Here is a 14,585-nt window from a genome sequence, read left to right as displayed (position 1 = left end):
CTGCTGGGAACAATGGAGTCTTTTGAGAGGGGCAGATGGAGAGGCTATGGGCCATGGCTGTGAAGCTGCTCACTAGCAGCAGCTCCCTCTCTCTCCTTCAGCAAAGGGGATTTCTGTACATCAGGACAGGGGGAGTCACTTCCTGGGTGGGCCCACCGGTATCAATCAGGGGAATTTAAGTACGCACATAGACACACGCCCAGAAATACTCAAATGAAGACCTGAAGCACTCTCTACTCTGCGCAGATGAACACATGCTAAACCAATCATAACAGTCATGTTCCAGCAAAATGTCCCAGAAAAGCAGCTGTTGAGACTCACCATAAAAGTGTGTGATTCACAGAAAGAGCCTCAGTCAGGTTTGTGACACATAGTTAGACTAGTAGGCTACATGCATCTACTGTATGTATCACACTGAATTATCAGACTCAAGGCCGCCTGCTTATGTGGTGTGAGGGCATGAGCTGTGTTTGTGTAACATGTACAAGCTTCCCCTCTACCTTTCTGTGCTCATCTTGGGGTTACTGAAAACTGTTCGAGAGGAAGGAAGAACCTGCTCAGTTAGCAGGCGAATGAGGCAATATCTTTTCCCTAAATAAACCCAGACTGGGGTATTTTGATTCATCAGAGGAATGTGTGGTTATTTTAGTCTGTACAATGGCTGCCTGAAGTCCCAAGTTACTTATAGTTGACTGTAAGCCACATGTTTGTGATACAAGAGAAACATACATGATTTGAATTTGTCCTCCCCTTTGTAAGTAAACAGCTGGTGCCAACTCAGCACATTATAATCCCAACAGTGAAAAGAGCGCACAGATTGTATAACAATAGAGGAATGGGAATTTGTAAGTGCAGGGCCAAAAACATAACATCAGGTGAGGTTGGCTTATAGCCTATGAGTGCTCATTTTTATTAATTAAAAAAACAAACAAATAGAAAATAAGTTGGGGAAAATAGCTAAAATTAACTATAAGATCCTACATTGTCAATAGCCATTACAACTGATGAACAGGTGCTGCTATGCAATGGCTAACCATAAAAAAGTACACATGCTGTAATGGTAACACAAATATACAGATATTCAAGATATTATACCCTAGCTAGCAACAGTTGAAACGGAAGGCAAATAATGTCATGTTGAAATAAAAAGGCTGTGATGCAGCTCTACATAAAAGTCCATGTAAATTCTGTCTGCTTTGATTATAGATAACAATAACATTACTGCATTAAAACTTATGATAAACCATAGGTGTGCATTGTGTGTTGGTAGTGAATTGTTGTCACAATACTAACAAATGACACAAATAACAAAGATAACAGGTTTGTATCTAAAACAATAATTTAAGAAGCCTAGACACAGTAAATAGAAATAACTGTATCAATACAGTTGACACAAACAGGAATGTCTTCCTCTTGACTCTTCACATTTTCCTCTGATCATGCAATGAAACAAACAAATGACTGTAACCTACAAATGTATTGTGCTTCTAGTTATGTTCATCAATGTATTAATAATGTTATTCAACACCAGATATCATACTCAAATAACTTTCTCTGGCATTATGTAAAACATGCGTCTGTGGTCTAAATAATCAATGATACACACAAGTGAATGTCGCTTACATAGCCAGACACATTTACACCTGATGGCAATTGTGAGTGGCAAGTTCATCATCCCTGTATGGTTGTGTAAGGCAGCTAAAACATGTGGGGAAAAGCATTAACAACATGAATAAAACGCAAATTCCACATAGAAAGGCCTCAGTTGGCTACAGTCCTCGCTGCAGTGGGCCCCGGTTTGAATCCTGCATTGGGCGGCCCTTTTTCTACCTGTCATTCCCCCTCTCTCTGCCTCCCCATTTCCTGTCTCTCTCAATTGAACTATAAAATAAAGGCAAAAAAAAAAGCCCAAAAATATACTTAAAAAAAAAGAAAGGCCTCAGCTGAACCTGGGCTCTTCCTGCTACTGTCATGTCACATTGCCCACAGTCAGCTTTAGCAATCTTGCATTCATAAAACCACATCCGGGGCACTGTGCTTCTTTATAGATTTGTCGCTTTTGAATCTCGTGGTTTGACAGTTTGATTATTGTAACCGATACCAAAAGAATCGGAATACAAAATGTCAAGAGAACTTGGGTAAAGACACACTGGTTTTTCTCCATCTCTGTCACAAGCCTATGTCTGCAGTTCTTCATCTCATGAGGCTGACATGAATGCCATCCTGTGATCACTGGAGCTCTGCAGCACTGTGTAGGTGTGTTTGCATGTGAGGAGTGCCATATGTCAGGCCTGTGGAGTGCATGGAGGAAAAAATGTCAGCCCATGGGCCTGTTTTGAGTGCCGAAGACAGCTGTAACTAAAGGGTGGATGAGGTGGGTGTGGTGGGGCTGGAGGGACAAGAGAGGGGGCACAGAGTGACAGGCATAGACAGTGTGTTTGTGTGTGTGGTCAGATACAGTACGGATGAAAGGAATAGCTGAATTTGCTTGTGTGTGGCAGAGACAGTGAAAGAGGAGAAGGATTGATGTTGTGTTAGAGGTATGTTAAGTGTGTGTACGGTATCTGTGCATATGGCGTGTTACTTTATGGGGGTCAGGGTGCATCTCTAAATGTGTGTGTGCAGAAATATAGGCACCGTGATTCTCCTGGACACATGTGTGTTTATTAGACTTTGGAGGATTGTTAGCATGGGCGTGGTGTGTGCATGCATGTGTCTGTGTGTGTGTGTGTGTGCAAGTGCACATACTGTCATAAATATGCAGTACAGTGGGGCTACAGTGGGCTACAGTTGCCTGCATGTACAGTATCATGTACTCTTGCACTGTACAGTTTGTGTATGTGTTCCCATGTGTCCACATTTGCATGTTCCTCCCTGCACAGCTGGCATCCCACGGCATGAAGCAATAAAATTTGGTTTCGTCCCAGTGACATGACATGTTGTATAATCACAGGCAAGCCTTTGTCTGCGCTGTGTGGCACACATTATGTATAAGAGACCCTTATTGTTTCATACTAAAGTCCTTGCTCAGTGATCCTCCTGATACACAGGCGCGTTGTGGGCCACCTCTCCCTCTCTGTCTCTCTTGTCCTATATGTTCATGTGGATTGTGAATGTTTCATTGTGCACAGAGTCATTGGCACGAACCAGCGCCCACTGCCACAGGATATGTTACCATGCATTTAATCTGGGGCAAACTGTTTCAGTTCACTGTTATGGCTTCTGAGACCTGGGGTTTATGATTTAAACTTAGCTGTTTTTATGAACTCAGTATTTTATTCTTCAATGTGCTTGAATCGTAGACACAGAGACAGACACAGTGACCACAAGAACTAAACATTCAATTTACAATCTAAGACTGGCATGGTGTATCGACTGTAGACTTTAAATGTGAAGACATTAATATGAAAATTAAGGCTATATGACATGTTGAAATGCTCTGTCCTTTTACCAATGACAGTGATGTATTTTACACCTTCATAAATATCCTCAGTCTCAGTGTTTGAGAATTTTGTTTCCAGGATCATGTTAAGCTACAGGGTTATTTACCATGAAGGCCTTTGCAGGTAAGGTATTGCATGTTGACTTTCAATCTGGTTGCAAATTTGACCTGGTGGCTTCTGGGAAGAGGATACATGTATTTTAAATACACAAACTCAAATATCACTGAACCTCAGTTCAGCATACTGATTTAGGAATCTAATGCCATAGTGCATAGTGGTAGTGCAAAGACTTATACCTGTAAAATACATTTCATATACTTGATTATCAAAAGAATGGTACACTGATGTACAGTTTGTTCTCTTGCAATGATATTCGAGTTGGATTGCTTTTGCTCGGCGCAAAGCCGTTTCTTGCCTTTGGCGGCTTAGGCATGTGTGTTTTAGCTTCCAGGCACTCATCACCTGCTTATGACATGATTTGACGTATGTGTCTCACCAGCAGACCCAATTGTTAACTCTTCATCATAGTGCCACAGCTGTAATTGTCATCAACTGTGAAAGACATGATGGGGCGTTGGGCATGTCCAGGGTGACTCTCTGTGAAGAACAACACAGTTGCCCATAAAGTTGGAATAATATTTATTTCTATTACGGCTATAATGGTTAATTGTGGTTTAATTTTCACAGTGATAAGTTATGAAGAGATTAAATAACAACGTTTTATCAAGAATAAATCACACTGTCACAATCATTTTATGAGAAAAAGTTTAAAAAATATATATATATTTTATTCCAACTTTAGGGGCAACCATGTATAAGCAAACATGATCAGAAGGTGAAGGTGTAGTAATATAATGGTGTCTATGACAGTTTGGCTCTCAGAAATACAATATGTCATATCACAATGTATCAGCAATTCAGTGTGGGAAGTTGGTAGTTAAACATAGAGGAGGGTTCTCAAAACAACAGTGCTCTCTATTAGACTTAAGAGAACCCGATTGTTTGGAAACTTTATTGTGGCTTTCAGAGGTCTGGTATGCAGTTATATACTGTAGCAAATTCGGCCCACATATATTACAACAAGAAATACCGGGCATTTGCCATGAGAACACCACCCATGTGCTGCACGATGTCACAGATGTATACGTGGGGTCTGGTGACCTCCTACAAATGCTCTCAAAGACAGTCTTGTTGGCCTGATTCTGGAGGTGGAAGTAATGCTATGTGGAACCACAGGGGAGCCCTCTGCCTATCAGTGTAGGTGTGGGCCTTATATGAGGCAGTGCCTTGTGATTCAATTCACAATTGTTAGGGAAAAGAGGGAACACATTATCACATCATAAATCATGAACTTGCCAATGTGGCTGCTCTATTCTCAGCAGCTGTTTAACAAAAATGACAAATGTAATTAAAGAGACTGGCATATTACTGGCATATTAGTAGCCTAAATTAGTTAATGAGTTAAAATTGCCAGTGGCATGGGATTTATTTAGCAAATCAATAAAATAGAAAAGTGAAATTGAAAAAAAGAAATAAATAAGAAAGTGTATGCCTATGAAAATAAAACAATATTGTCGTGTAGGTAGCTTTTTCTCTGATTTAAATTACTGGCTTCATCAAACAACATCTTTGTTGAAAATGACCTGTTCATTTCAAAGTTATAACCGACTAATGGCGCCCTCTTCAGGCTGAATGAGCGAACTGCAAGGACAAGGTTCAGAGTTAAAATAGGGTCTGTTTTACTGAGATCTAAAATTTCAGAAATAGCCTACATTTTATGGGCATTTGTAAAATAAATAAATAAATAAAATACATACATATTTAAGACTGATTAGTAATATATATACTAGTCTGTTTGAAAATTCAAAAGCATTTTTGAGGATGTGAAAATTAGTCAAAACGCGTCAAAAAAGAAACTGGGGGCTAAGATCCAACTAATTTATCCAAAATATGTAATGGGCTATTTCAGCCTACAGCATTGTCAGTTCATTTAATTAAATAAATGATCTATGATAGCGGTGATGCACCACTGTTCCCTTTAGTTTGAGACCGTTGCCTTTTGCAGTGATGTTTTTTTTTTTTTCTTCCTCTTCCCAGCTCTTAACAAACCTGTTGCTGATTGGCCAACATTTGACATCCACATGTTCCGACCAATGAAAACGCTTAAATGTTGTTGGTGCATTAAGGAAGAATATTCACAACTGTCCACAACCTGAACCGGAGGATTATTTCAAACCGTTTCTGCGACGCTTCGGATTCGAGCATAAGTACGTACGTAAACTGTCACGTTCTTTAGTAACAGTTAGCATTCGTAACGCCCGTGTCGAACGTTATACCTTACGCGTAGCCAGAGCTCTAGGGTTAGCATTGTAGCTAACAGTATTGTTGGTGCTTTCCTGTCTATAACCGCTGATTTATTTAACTTGTTAAGTGAAGCATTGTCGTAGGATCTTGGCTGTTATAAGTACGTCATTTGCAAGGGACTCTCTTTTATCTGGAGGACGACAGAAGTGTTGTTTTAAAGGAGCACTTGACCTTTGAGTGGACGTGCTAGCAGTGTCTGTAACGCAATAGCAAAACAGTAAAGTGAAGACGTGTTGTGAGAGCAGCTAGCAATGGTGCAAGGACGGTGGAGCGTCATCACACCAGGTGAAGCAGATGCGTGTTAAACGCACTGTGAAGCTAAACCGATTTAATGTTGAGATAATTTGGATGGCTAAATTTATTTTAAACCCACTTTGTGTGTATTTCGTGTTAGATTTATTTGTTGCAACGCAGATGGAGGACGAATATTAAGAAACTGTTTCAAATAATTAAGTATTTAAAGGCCCCTTGAATGGTGCTGGAAACCTTTTCGGACCTGTCCATATGATATCATAACAGCTTCAATTTTATTTTATCATGATATATTTGGCTTTTAAAAAGATCACGTGTAGCCTAACTGTTATCATAAGCTGTATGGTATTTGTTTACATTTCCTCTGTTTCGACAAGTGCCCGAAAAGAACTATACTTAGATTAAACATTAACATTAAAAAAATTATAATTTCTGTATATTCACGAGAAAACTGTTAAACAAACGGATGACTACAATTACGACTCAGTAAAATAGATGTTGATGCCGTAATGGTTCAAGAGCACGACAGTCCTTTAAATTACACATGATGAGCCTGCCATTTTGTCGTACCAAGCAGTAGATGAATGTCAAAATGCACCAAACTTGATCTGTATGCAAGTATTCTGTTAATGAACGGTAGTGGCCGACAATCTTCTCATTGATTAAGGTGTGTGTGTGCCGGGAAGTTGTTAAATGTAGATGTGCTTAGCAGGTGGTCAAAGGCAACAACACCAGGGTTAATGATGCATAGAAATGCATAATTGTGGAAATATGCTCAAAGTAGACTATCCGCAAATGAAAAGAACATACTTGGATTTAATATTAAGTAGCAATGCAACTGCGTGTCCACTTGCCTGGGCTGCATCTGCCACTTCATAATGTGTCCTTCATATGATAGAGGGACATAAGCTTGAATTCATAAGGCAGGACCTAAGTTTTAGCCAAATGGCCAATGAGATAAGTACACAATGTTGAACAACTCCCATCCCACTTCGACCACATTTCTTATCATGTAGTTTTTCCATCTGAAGTTTAATGATATATTACAATGTGTGCTTTGCTGTTTTCTTTTTTCTTCCAGCAGAAAGACAAGACAACCGTGCATGTTCAACAACCAATCAAAACATACCTTAAACTCTGCATTAAAATGGTAAGACTATTTTTTCATGAAAAGTTTCGTGTTTTCAAGGTTGTATACATTTTTCAAAAATGGAAAAGTGGTCTCTGACCTCCAGACCCCAAACACTGTAGCTTGTAAGATCAAAGCTAAGGGATGGCCTTCTCTGCAGTAATGTCAGGGACTGATGCAGCATGCCCAAACAAATAAAATATCGACAAAGTTAATGAAATTGATAATATTGAGGTGAACAATATCATGATCACATGTAGAATATAAAGCTCAGTTAAGTATATCACAATGTCCTGTACATGAGAGTTGCATCATGTCAATAAATAATAAACATACAGAATTAGCCTACTTTTAGTCGTCATTTAAATGAATGAATGAATTAATACATTGAATAAATGAATAACTTGATTAAACAGACAACTCAAACAGCAGTTAGAAGTCACAGTCACTAGTTCATTTGAGGTGTAAAGTCAAAGTAGAAAAGTTAAAAGTTTTTATTAGTCAATGGATGTTTACGTTTATTTGATGCAATCCTTAAATGGCACCTCTATTATGCACTGTTTACAATATCTTCTTCATCTGTTCAACAGGTGTAACAACTGCCAAAGCCCTGTGTGACAGATATTCTTCAGATAACTGGATACAACTTCTACAGAAGATGGAGGACTCTCCTCACTTGTACTTTTCTGAATTTAGAGGTAATGAGGACGAGGAGGAGGAAGAGAATATTTTTCAAGAGGAAACTAGCATGGAATCAGGCACAATTAAGTCTCCAAACCCAGATCTTCATAAACACCCCAATCAAGATTCTGAGAGAGTCTGGGACTCTTTTCCCTGTCAGTATTGTGAAAGACATTTTACCAGCAAACAAGGCTTGGAACGACACATGCACGTTCACGTTATGACAAACTATGAGGCACATGCATACAAAAGCAATAAGAGCAACACGTCTTTTGGTTCAAATGTAGGTCAGTCGCAGCATGAGAAGATGAAGCCTCTGGATTCAGCAGGTCCAGTCATGCAAACTCATACTTCATCCCCCTCTAGCTCTAATATATCCACTTTGTCTGTTGAAGACCACATTCAGGAAGTAATAGATGGCCATCATGCTTGTAAGTATTGTGAAAAGATATTCACAACTCATACCAACAAGCGACGACATGAACGCAGGATTCACGAGCAGCACCTGCAAGTCCCATCTGAAGAAAAAACTCTGCCTCAGGAGGAAAGTTTTCAGGGGATTGCTACTGAAACATCTCAACAGGAAACACATATTGGTGACAATCCAGCACCTGCTGCTGCTCTAGAGAATGAGGGGGAGCACACGGAACAATACATGCTAGATGTCTCTAGCAATATTTCAGAGAATCTGAGCTTTTACATTGATGGAAAGATAGTGTCAACAAGTACAGTGAGTAGCTGTGAAGCAGCTGAGGTGCATTCAGGGTCTTCAGCTTTGGTTGGACTAGATGCCCTGATTCTTGATCCCACCCAAATCAGCCAGGTTTTAAATACAGATTCAGTTACCGGCAAAGAGATTCCTGGTCAACCACTGACAAAGAGAAGAACTGCAACCCCACCTCTTTTACCACAAATAAAAACCGAACTGGAGTCTGAGGTGGTGGTATCCTCTTCGTCATCGTCACTTGTATCTTCTTTGATTGAGAATCTTCTTCCTCAGAACACAGAGTCCACAGTTGTGCAGAAAGAAAGGACAGTGTTCCTGTCTCCTAAGCTGAAGCAGCTCTTGGAGAAGCAAGACGGCGTTAAACCCACGCTTGCCCTCATCACAGATGGCCAGAAGCCCTGCTCACCTGTTTCTCTCTCTGTCCTTCCTACTGGAACAGGAAGGTTTAAAAGAAGGACTGGCTCTCCAACAAGCTCTCCACAGCAAAGCCTAACATCTGTTGAGGAAACACCGACATCAGATGCGGGCAGTTTTGATGCTGTAAATACCGGACAGATGGAGACTCCACAGCTCTCCCCTATACACCTAAAAGCCAGTGAGAAGGACGACCCAACACCATCTGTTGAGGATACAGCAGCAAAACCTATCATGCCAGAGAGCTGGCCCCCCATTACTGGTGGCAACCCCTGTAACCAGCAACCACTGGATCTGTCTAATACAGTAAAGAAAAATGAAGATGTTGCCTCAGCTGATGCTGCACTGGATTTAAGTTTGCAAAAAAAGAGCCTAGGTGAATCCGAAGTGACATTAAATTTAGATGAAAAATCAAACACATGTATGGTGGAGAAAGTCTTAACGAATATTGGAGAGCAAAGTCAAAGCCTAGGGAATCCTGAAAGTACGTTAGTCACGGACTTTACTATAGTCACAAGTTCAGATATGGTGACCCCAGTGGAACCTGGCACAGAAGGTCTTGTTTACGGACTTGCCCTACCCCCCAATTCTCTGACCCCATCTTCTGCCTCCCTTACCCCTGTTACCTTGCAGCCAGCTTCACCATGCACCATAGCATTTGCCTCTGCAGCCTCACACACTGTTGTCCCTACTGCGCCATCATTGATTACAGTTTTGGCACCACCACCACCTATTTCTAACCCCTCAAGCCAACCAATCCAGGTATTAGCCCCAAATATATCACCTGAGCCCTTGGTAATCTGCACAGAGAATGCATTGAATACTGCAGAGTGTGACTTATCTGCTGCATTTGCAACAACAAATTCTGCCAATCTTGTCACACTCTCTCAACCTCTTGATCCAAGTTTAAATCTACCGGGCCACGTGTTTCTCACCGATCAGATTGCTCTCAATCCACCTATAGTTGACTCCACTCCCGTGTCTGATGTGCCATTTGCACCCACAGTAACTTTAAATGACTCCCTTATCAACTCTTATAACATCACCAGCAACACTGTGTTGATAGAGTGCACAATAGCCCTTGAAGCCCCTGGGAGTGTAGTTCCTGCAGCAATAACCCTACAGGGAAACACCTCTGAGGCTCCTGTACCTACACAAATGGTTGTTAATCACATAGAACAGCAACAGATTGTTTCAGTGCCCAATCCTCAAACTGTGGACCCGACTATTCTTATGTCATCAATTGCAGAATCAGTAACTCTGTCCACCACCACCTCAGTGGTATCTGATTCTCATTCTGGGGGTGAATCAAGTCCCTATGCAGAGCCTGTTATTAATGCAGAGCCACCAACCGCAAAAGAGGGGGAAGATGCTGACAGTACTGTTTGCACACCCGAAATACCATCAAACGCCTCACCCCCCTCCAAGAAAGCTGAAGACGACGAATCCTCAAATAGCACACCAAGTGATGCACAACAGACTTTCACCAAGAATTTCATCTGCAATGTGTGTGATAAGCTTTTCCATTCAATGAAAGAACTAGGCCATCATGTCGGTGACCATGCTGATGAATGGCCCTACAAGTGTGAATTCTGCTTGCTGCTGTTTGGCAAACCTTCTGCTTTGCTTGATCATCGATCAAGCCTGCACGGTGTTGGCAAAACTTACGTTTGCAGTGCATGTACTAAAGAATTTGTCTACCTTTGCAATCTGAAACAGCATCAGGAGGAATTGCATCCTGGCCAACAGTGTACATACGCTGAAGAAGAAAAGGGAAAACTAAGACCTCAGAACCACAACTACTCAACGAAGGTCAAGACAGAGCCTGTAGTGCCCGATGTCCCAGAGGAACCCAAGAAATTGGTGAAAAAGGAGGAAGGTGAAATAGATGTGGCTGCGGAGGAGCTATTTACGACAATAAAAATCATGGCGTCAGATGGAGGCAAAATCAAAGGGCCTGATGTTCGTCTTGGCATTAATCAGCACTATCCCAGCTTCAAGCCTCCTCCGTTTCCTTACCATAACAGATCTCCTGCTGCCTCATTGGCTTCAGCCACAAACTTCACCACCCATAACATTCCACAAACCTTTAGCACAGCTATTCGGTGCACCAAGTGTGGAAAGAGCTTTGATAACATGCCAGAGCTACACAAGCATATCCTGGCCTGTGCAAACGCCAGTGATAAAAGGAGATACACACCCAAAAAGAATCCGATCCCTTTACGCCACTTTGCAAAAACTCAGAATGGAGTGCTCTCAACTACTAATTCTACCAACGGACTCAATGCTTCAAACAGAGCCAGCCAGTCAAACAGGTCCAAATCTAACCAGGAATCACCAGTAAAGATGAAATTCAAAGTACTGAAAAGGAAGAAAAAGTTGGTCCAGAGGGTCATGCCTCAGAGGAACAAGTCTGTAACTTCATCAAATAAAGTTTCATCTGCACAGGTGGATGAGCAGCAGGAGATATTTGTGTGCCCACACTGTAGCAGAGAATTCACAATGCGACGCAGCAGAACCAAACACATGGCAGTGTGCCCCAAGAAACCTAAAGAAACAAAGAAAAGGAAAGAAGGGGGAATCTCTGTGACAAAGGAAAATGATGGACGCCTGCATAGAGGCGTTTCCCATAATGAAGAGAAACGAGGCTCACCTCCACATAAAACCAGATTCCAGGCTAAGAGACCTGCCATACTACCAGTGCAAACTGTCTTTTCAAACAAAAGAAGAAAGATAATCATTAAAGAGAGCACACAGCCACCACAAGAGACTCAAACTCTGAATGAACTTCCAATTGTTCGCACTTTCAACCCCTCTATGCGCCAATATAGCAGAGTGCAGCAAAGTGTCAAAGGAATCCCTATTAAAATCACTATAGTGAAACCACAACAATCTGCACCCCAGAAGGATGAGCCGCCTCCCAACCGGAGTCAAGAGGAAGCATCCAGAGGTGTCACCAGCAACTCTGAGCAGAGTGCTACAGCTTGAAGACTACTCCAAACCCACCAGAGGATCAGCAGGTATTTAAAGCACAGCTTGGTTTATTTGCAAAATGATCATAATATTTGAGTTGTGTGTGTGTGTGTGTGTGTGTTACAAAAATAAAAAAATGTAATTACTAACATTGTGAAATTGCTGTGTGCTGTGCTGTTTTGAAAAGATCATCATGCTTGTTATTTATAGGGGGTTTTATTGTATTGCTATTCATGTTTATATAAAGGCAAGATGTTGCATTTCATCTTTGTCAACAGTATTTTTTGTTTTGTCCCTTTTCAGGACGCTGCTGTGTGGAACTCTGCATACATCTTCAGTCATACAAAAGGGAGGTATCTGCTAATCGCACTGTAAACCACATAGATTGCATTATTCTGTACAGTGGTTCACGTTGGATAAAACAGCCGACTGAGGATTCGTCAGTAAGTGGATGTATTTAAATGAATATTTGAATGCTTTTGTAGTAGCTTGGAGTTTTGTAAATTTCTCCCTCGTTTCCCGAACCTTTTGTCAACAGCTAGGTTTTGCACTTTGAATTTAATCTGACTGCTACAGTACGTGTCACAGGAAAGTGGTATTTAGAGGAGAATGTCGGGTAGCAGTCATATTCAGCATGCATTTGCACTTTTCCGTATCTGTTGTCTGTGGCCTTTTGGTTTGAACTCTTACTGCATGCTGTCAACTTTAATTTTACAGCTACATTAATTTAGGATGGATTATGTTAATGCAGTCAGGCCTTCAGCAATGAATCTGATGTTGTTCTGATGGTCTGATTGACACTAACCAGTGTGATCACATGGAAGACACATTAGATTGTTTGATTGTTTGTCACATGCTCTTCAGTACAGTGAAATATTGGACATTGCCACTTCTCTAAATTCTTATTAGGGATATCAGTACTTGATTACAATGGAGGAAGTTAATGTTGTCATTGTTGGTGTGAATATGAGACTGTGAATAAATCTACTATGAGAGTAGATTTAATACTATAGGCTTTTCAAATCAAAATTGTGTCATTATCAGCTTGGCCCAGTTGCCATGTATTTGTATGAGAGATCTGAGAATGATAATGTTTATGTGCCACCAGATTTATATGATATGGCTAAAATGTGGCATAGAAGTGATGAAGAGTAAACAGTTTAGTGTTTTCCATATGAGGAATTTATTTTGGTGGTGGTTAGATTCAATCCCACTCCAACAGTTTACTCCAGTTTGCTGAAAATGCAAAAAAAAAAAAAACACACACACACAACTTCCCTATATAATGTGTGTGAACTTGTTAAAGATATGCAGAGCTCATTTTGCACACTAATTTCATATTGTGCATTTTCAAGTTCATAGACCCCCCACCCCCAAAATACATTTCCAACCATTGGGGGAAACACTGCACTGCAATCCCAAACAGAAGTACTATAATGCTCTGTACATCTTGGATACATCTTAGCAACGTTTAAAAAAGAAACTATGTTGAAAAATCTCTCGTAGTTATTTTTTCTGTCTTCTCTTAGGCTTCATTTTGCACCTCCTCTGCAAACCTCTGTTAAAATCTAATTTTGTGTGGGATTATGACTAGAAGTGTTCATATTAGAAGTACAGTCTGTTAAGGTCTTTGTCATCTGTCGCATACATGCACTTCATCATTGCTTATAATCAGTGTGAGTTTTCAGCAGTTCATTGTGTGAAGTGTGTATAATGAATTCCAACATGTATAAATTGCAAAATGGAAATGTTAGATTAATTATGGGGTCATTTTTGCTGAGATCCTGTAGGAACATATGAAAATGTTTGTGGCAAGTTGTCACTTATCTCAAAGAATGAGTGTAACGCATTGTATCTGTATGATTTCAGTTTGTATAATCTGCTAGTTTGAAGTTACAGTGCTATACAGGGTAATTATATGATTATGATTGATCTGAGTTATATTAATTTGGGCAAACTAAAACTTGACAATGGTCTGTATCTGAAATTGTAATGGTACATCTACTTTACATTTTTGCCTTTTTCAGCCCTTGCTGGTAATATTTGTTTTGTTCAGACAGACTGTAATGTGTGAGATGTACAGTACAGGATGGAGACTGTTATTTAACTGTGAAGAGTGCTTGTAGCATTTCAAAGTGTAAAATGAGTCATGTATATTTATTAATAATTTAAGAAATCACGTTATCAATCTCGAAACAGTTTCTCTGTATGATTTGCACTAGAGTTTTCTTGAAGCGAGTGTTAAAAATAAATGGAGAATGTTAAGATTACATGTGTAAAGCTTTTTCTTTTTGGTACTAAAAACAAGTCAATTACATTATGTTATAGCATTATGTAGCTTCCTGCACTTTATGCTGGGCTACAAAGTAGTAAACTGTCCAGGTGGTGGCACACTTTCCTTACTTTAACCTTAGGAGCAGTGGACTGCTCTGAACCACCACTGCGTCTCATCCGTTTACATTCACTCTTGTTTTTTGCTATTCAAGTATTTTCTCTTCCACCACTATTTGAACGTTTAAAATCTGGTTGCCAAAAAGTCGTCATGCTAAGGACGGATGTAGTCAACAATGTAGAAAACAAATGTCTGCAGAGTGCTTGCTCA

At 40.3% G+C, this 14,585-nt stretch overlaps 1 protein-coding gene across 2 annotated transcripts; it reads left to right on the top strand.

The window, feature by feature from the left end:
• The first annotated feature begins 5,618 nt into the window (after window positions 1–5,618).
• On the top strand, window positions 5,619–14,216 carry prdm2a (PR domain containing 2, with ZNF domain a). Of its 2 annotated transcripts, none has more exons than XM_083975445.1 (4): window positions 5,619–5,710; window positions 7,144–7,209; window positions 7,779–12,030; window positions 12,287–14,216. In XM_083975445.1, exon 3 carries the CDS (start codon window positions 7,847–7,849, stop codon window positions 11,996–11,998), a length of 4,152 nt encoding a protein of 1,383 aa, XP_083831571.1. In that variant the 5' UTR covers window positions 5,619–5,710; window positions 7,144–7,209; window positions 7,779–7,846; the 3' UTR covers window positions 11,999–12,030; window positions 12,287–14,216. The 2 variants fall into 2 exon arrangements, with proteins under 2 accessions (XP_083831571.1, XP_083831570.1); XM_083975444.1 differs by having other exon boundaries at window positions 5,632–5,710; window positions 7,141–7,209.
• The last annotated feature ends 369 nt before the right edge of the window (window positions 14,217–14,585 follow it).

Source organism: Trachurus trachurus (assembly GCF_905171665.1).
Source record: "Trachurus trachurus genome assembly, chromosome: 7".
Taxonomy (NCBI): Eukaryota; Metazoa; Chordata; class Actinopteri; order Carangiformes; family Carangidae; genus Trachurus; species Trachurus trachurus.
The sequence above is the reverse complement of the archived record's forward strand: the minus strand, read 5'-3'. Positions and strand labels throughout refer to the sequence as shown.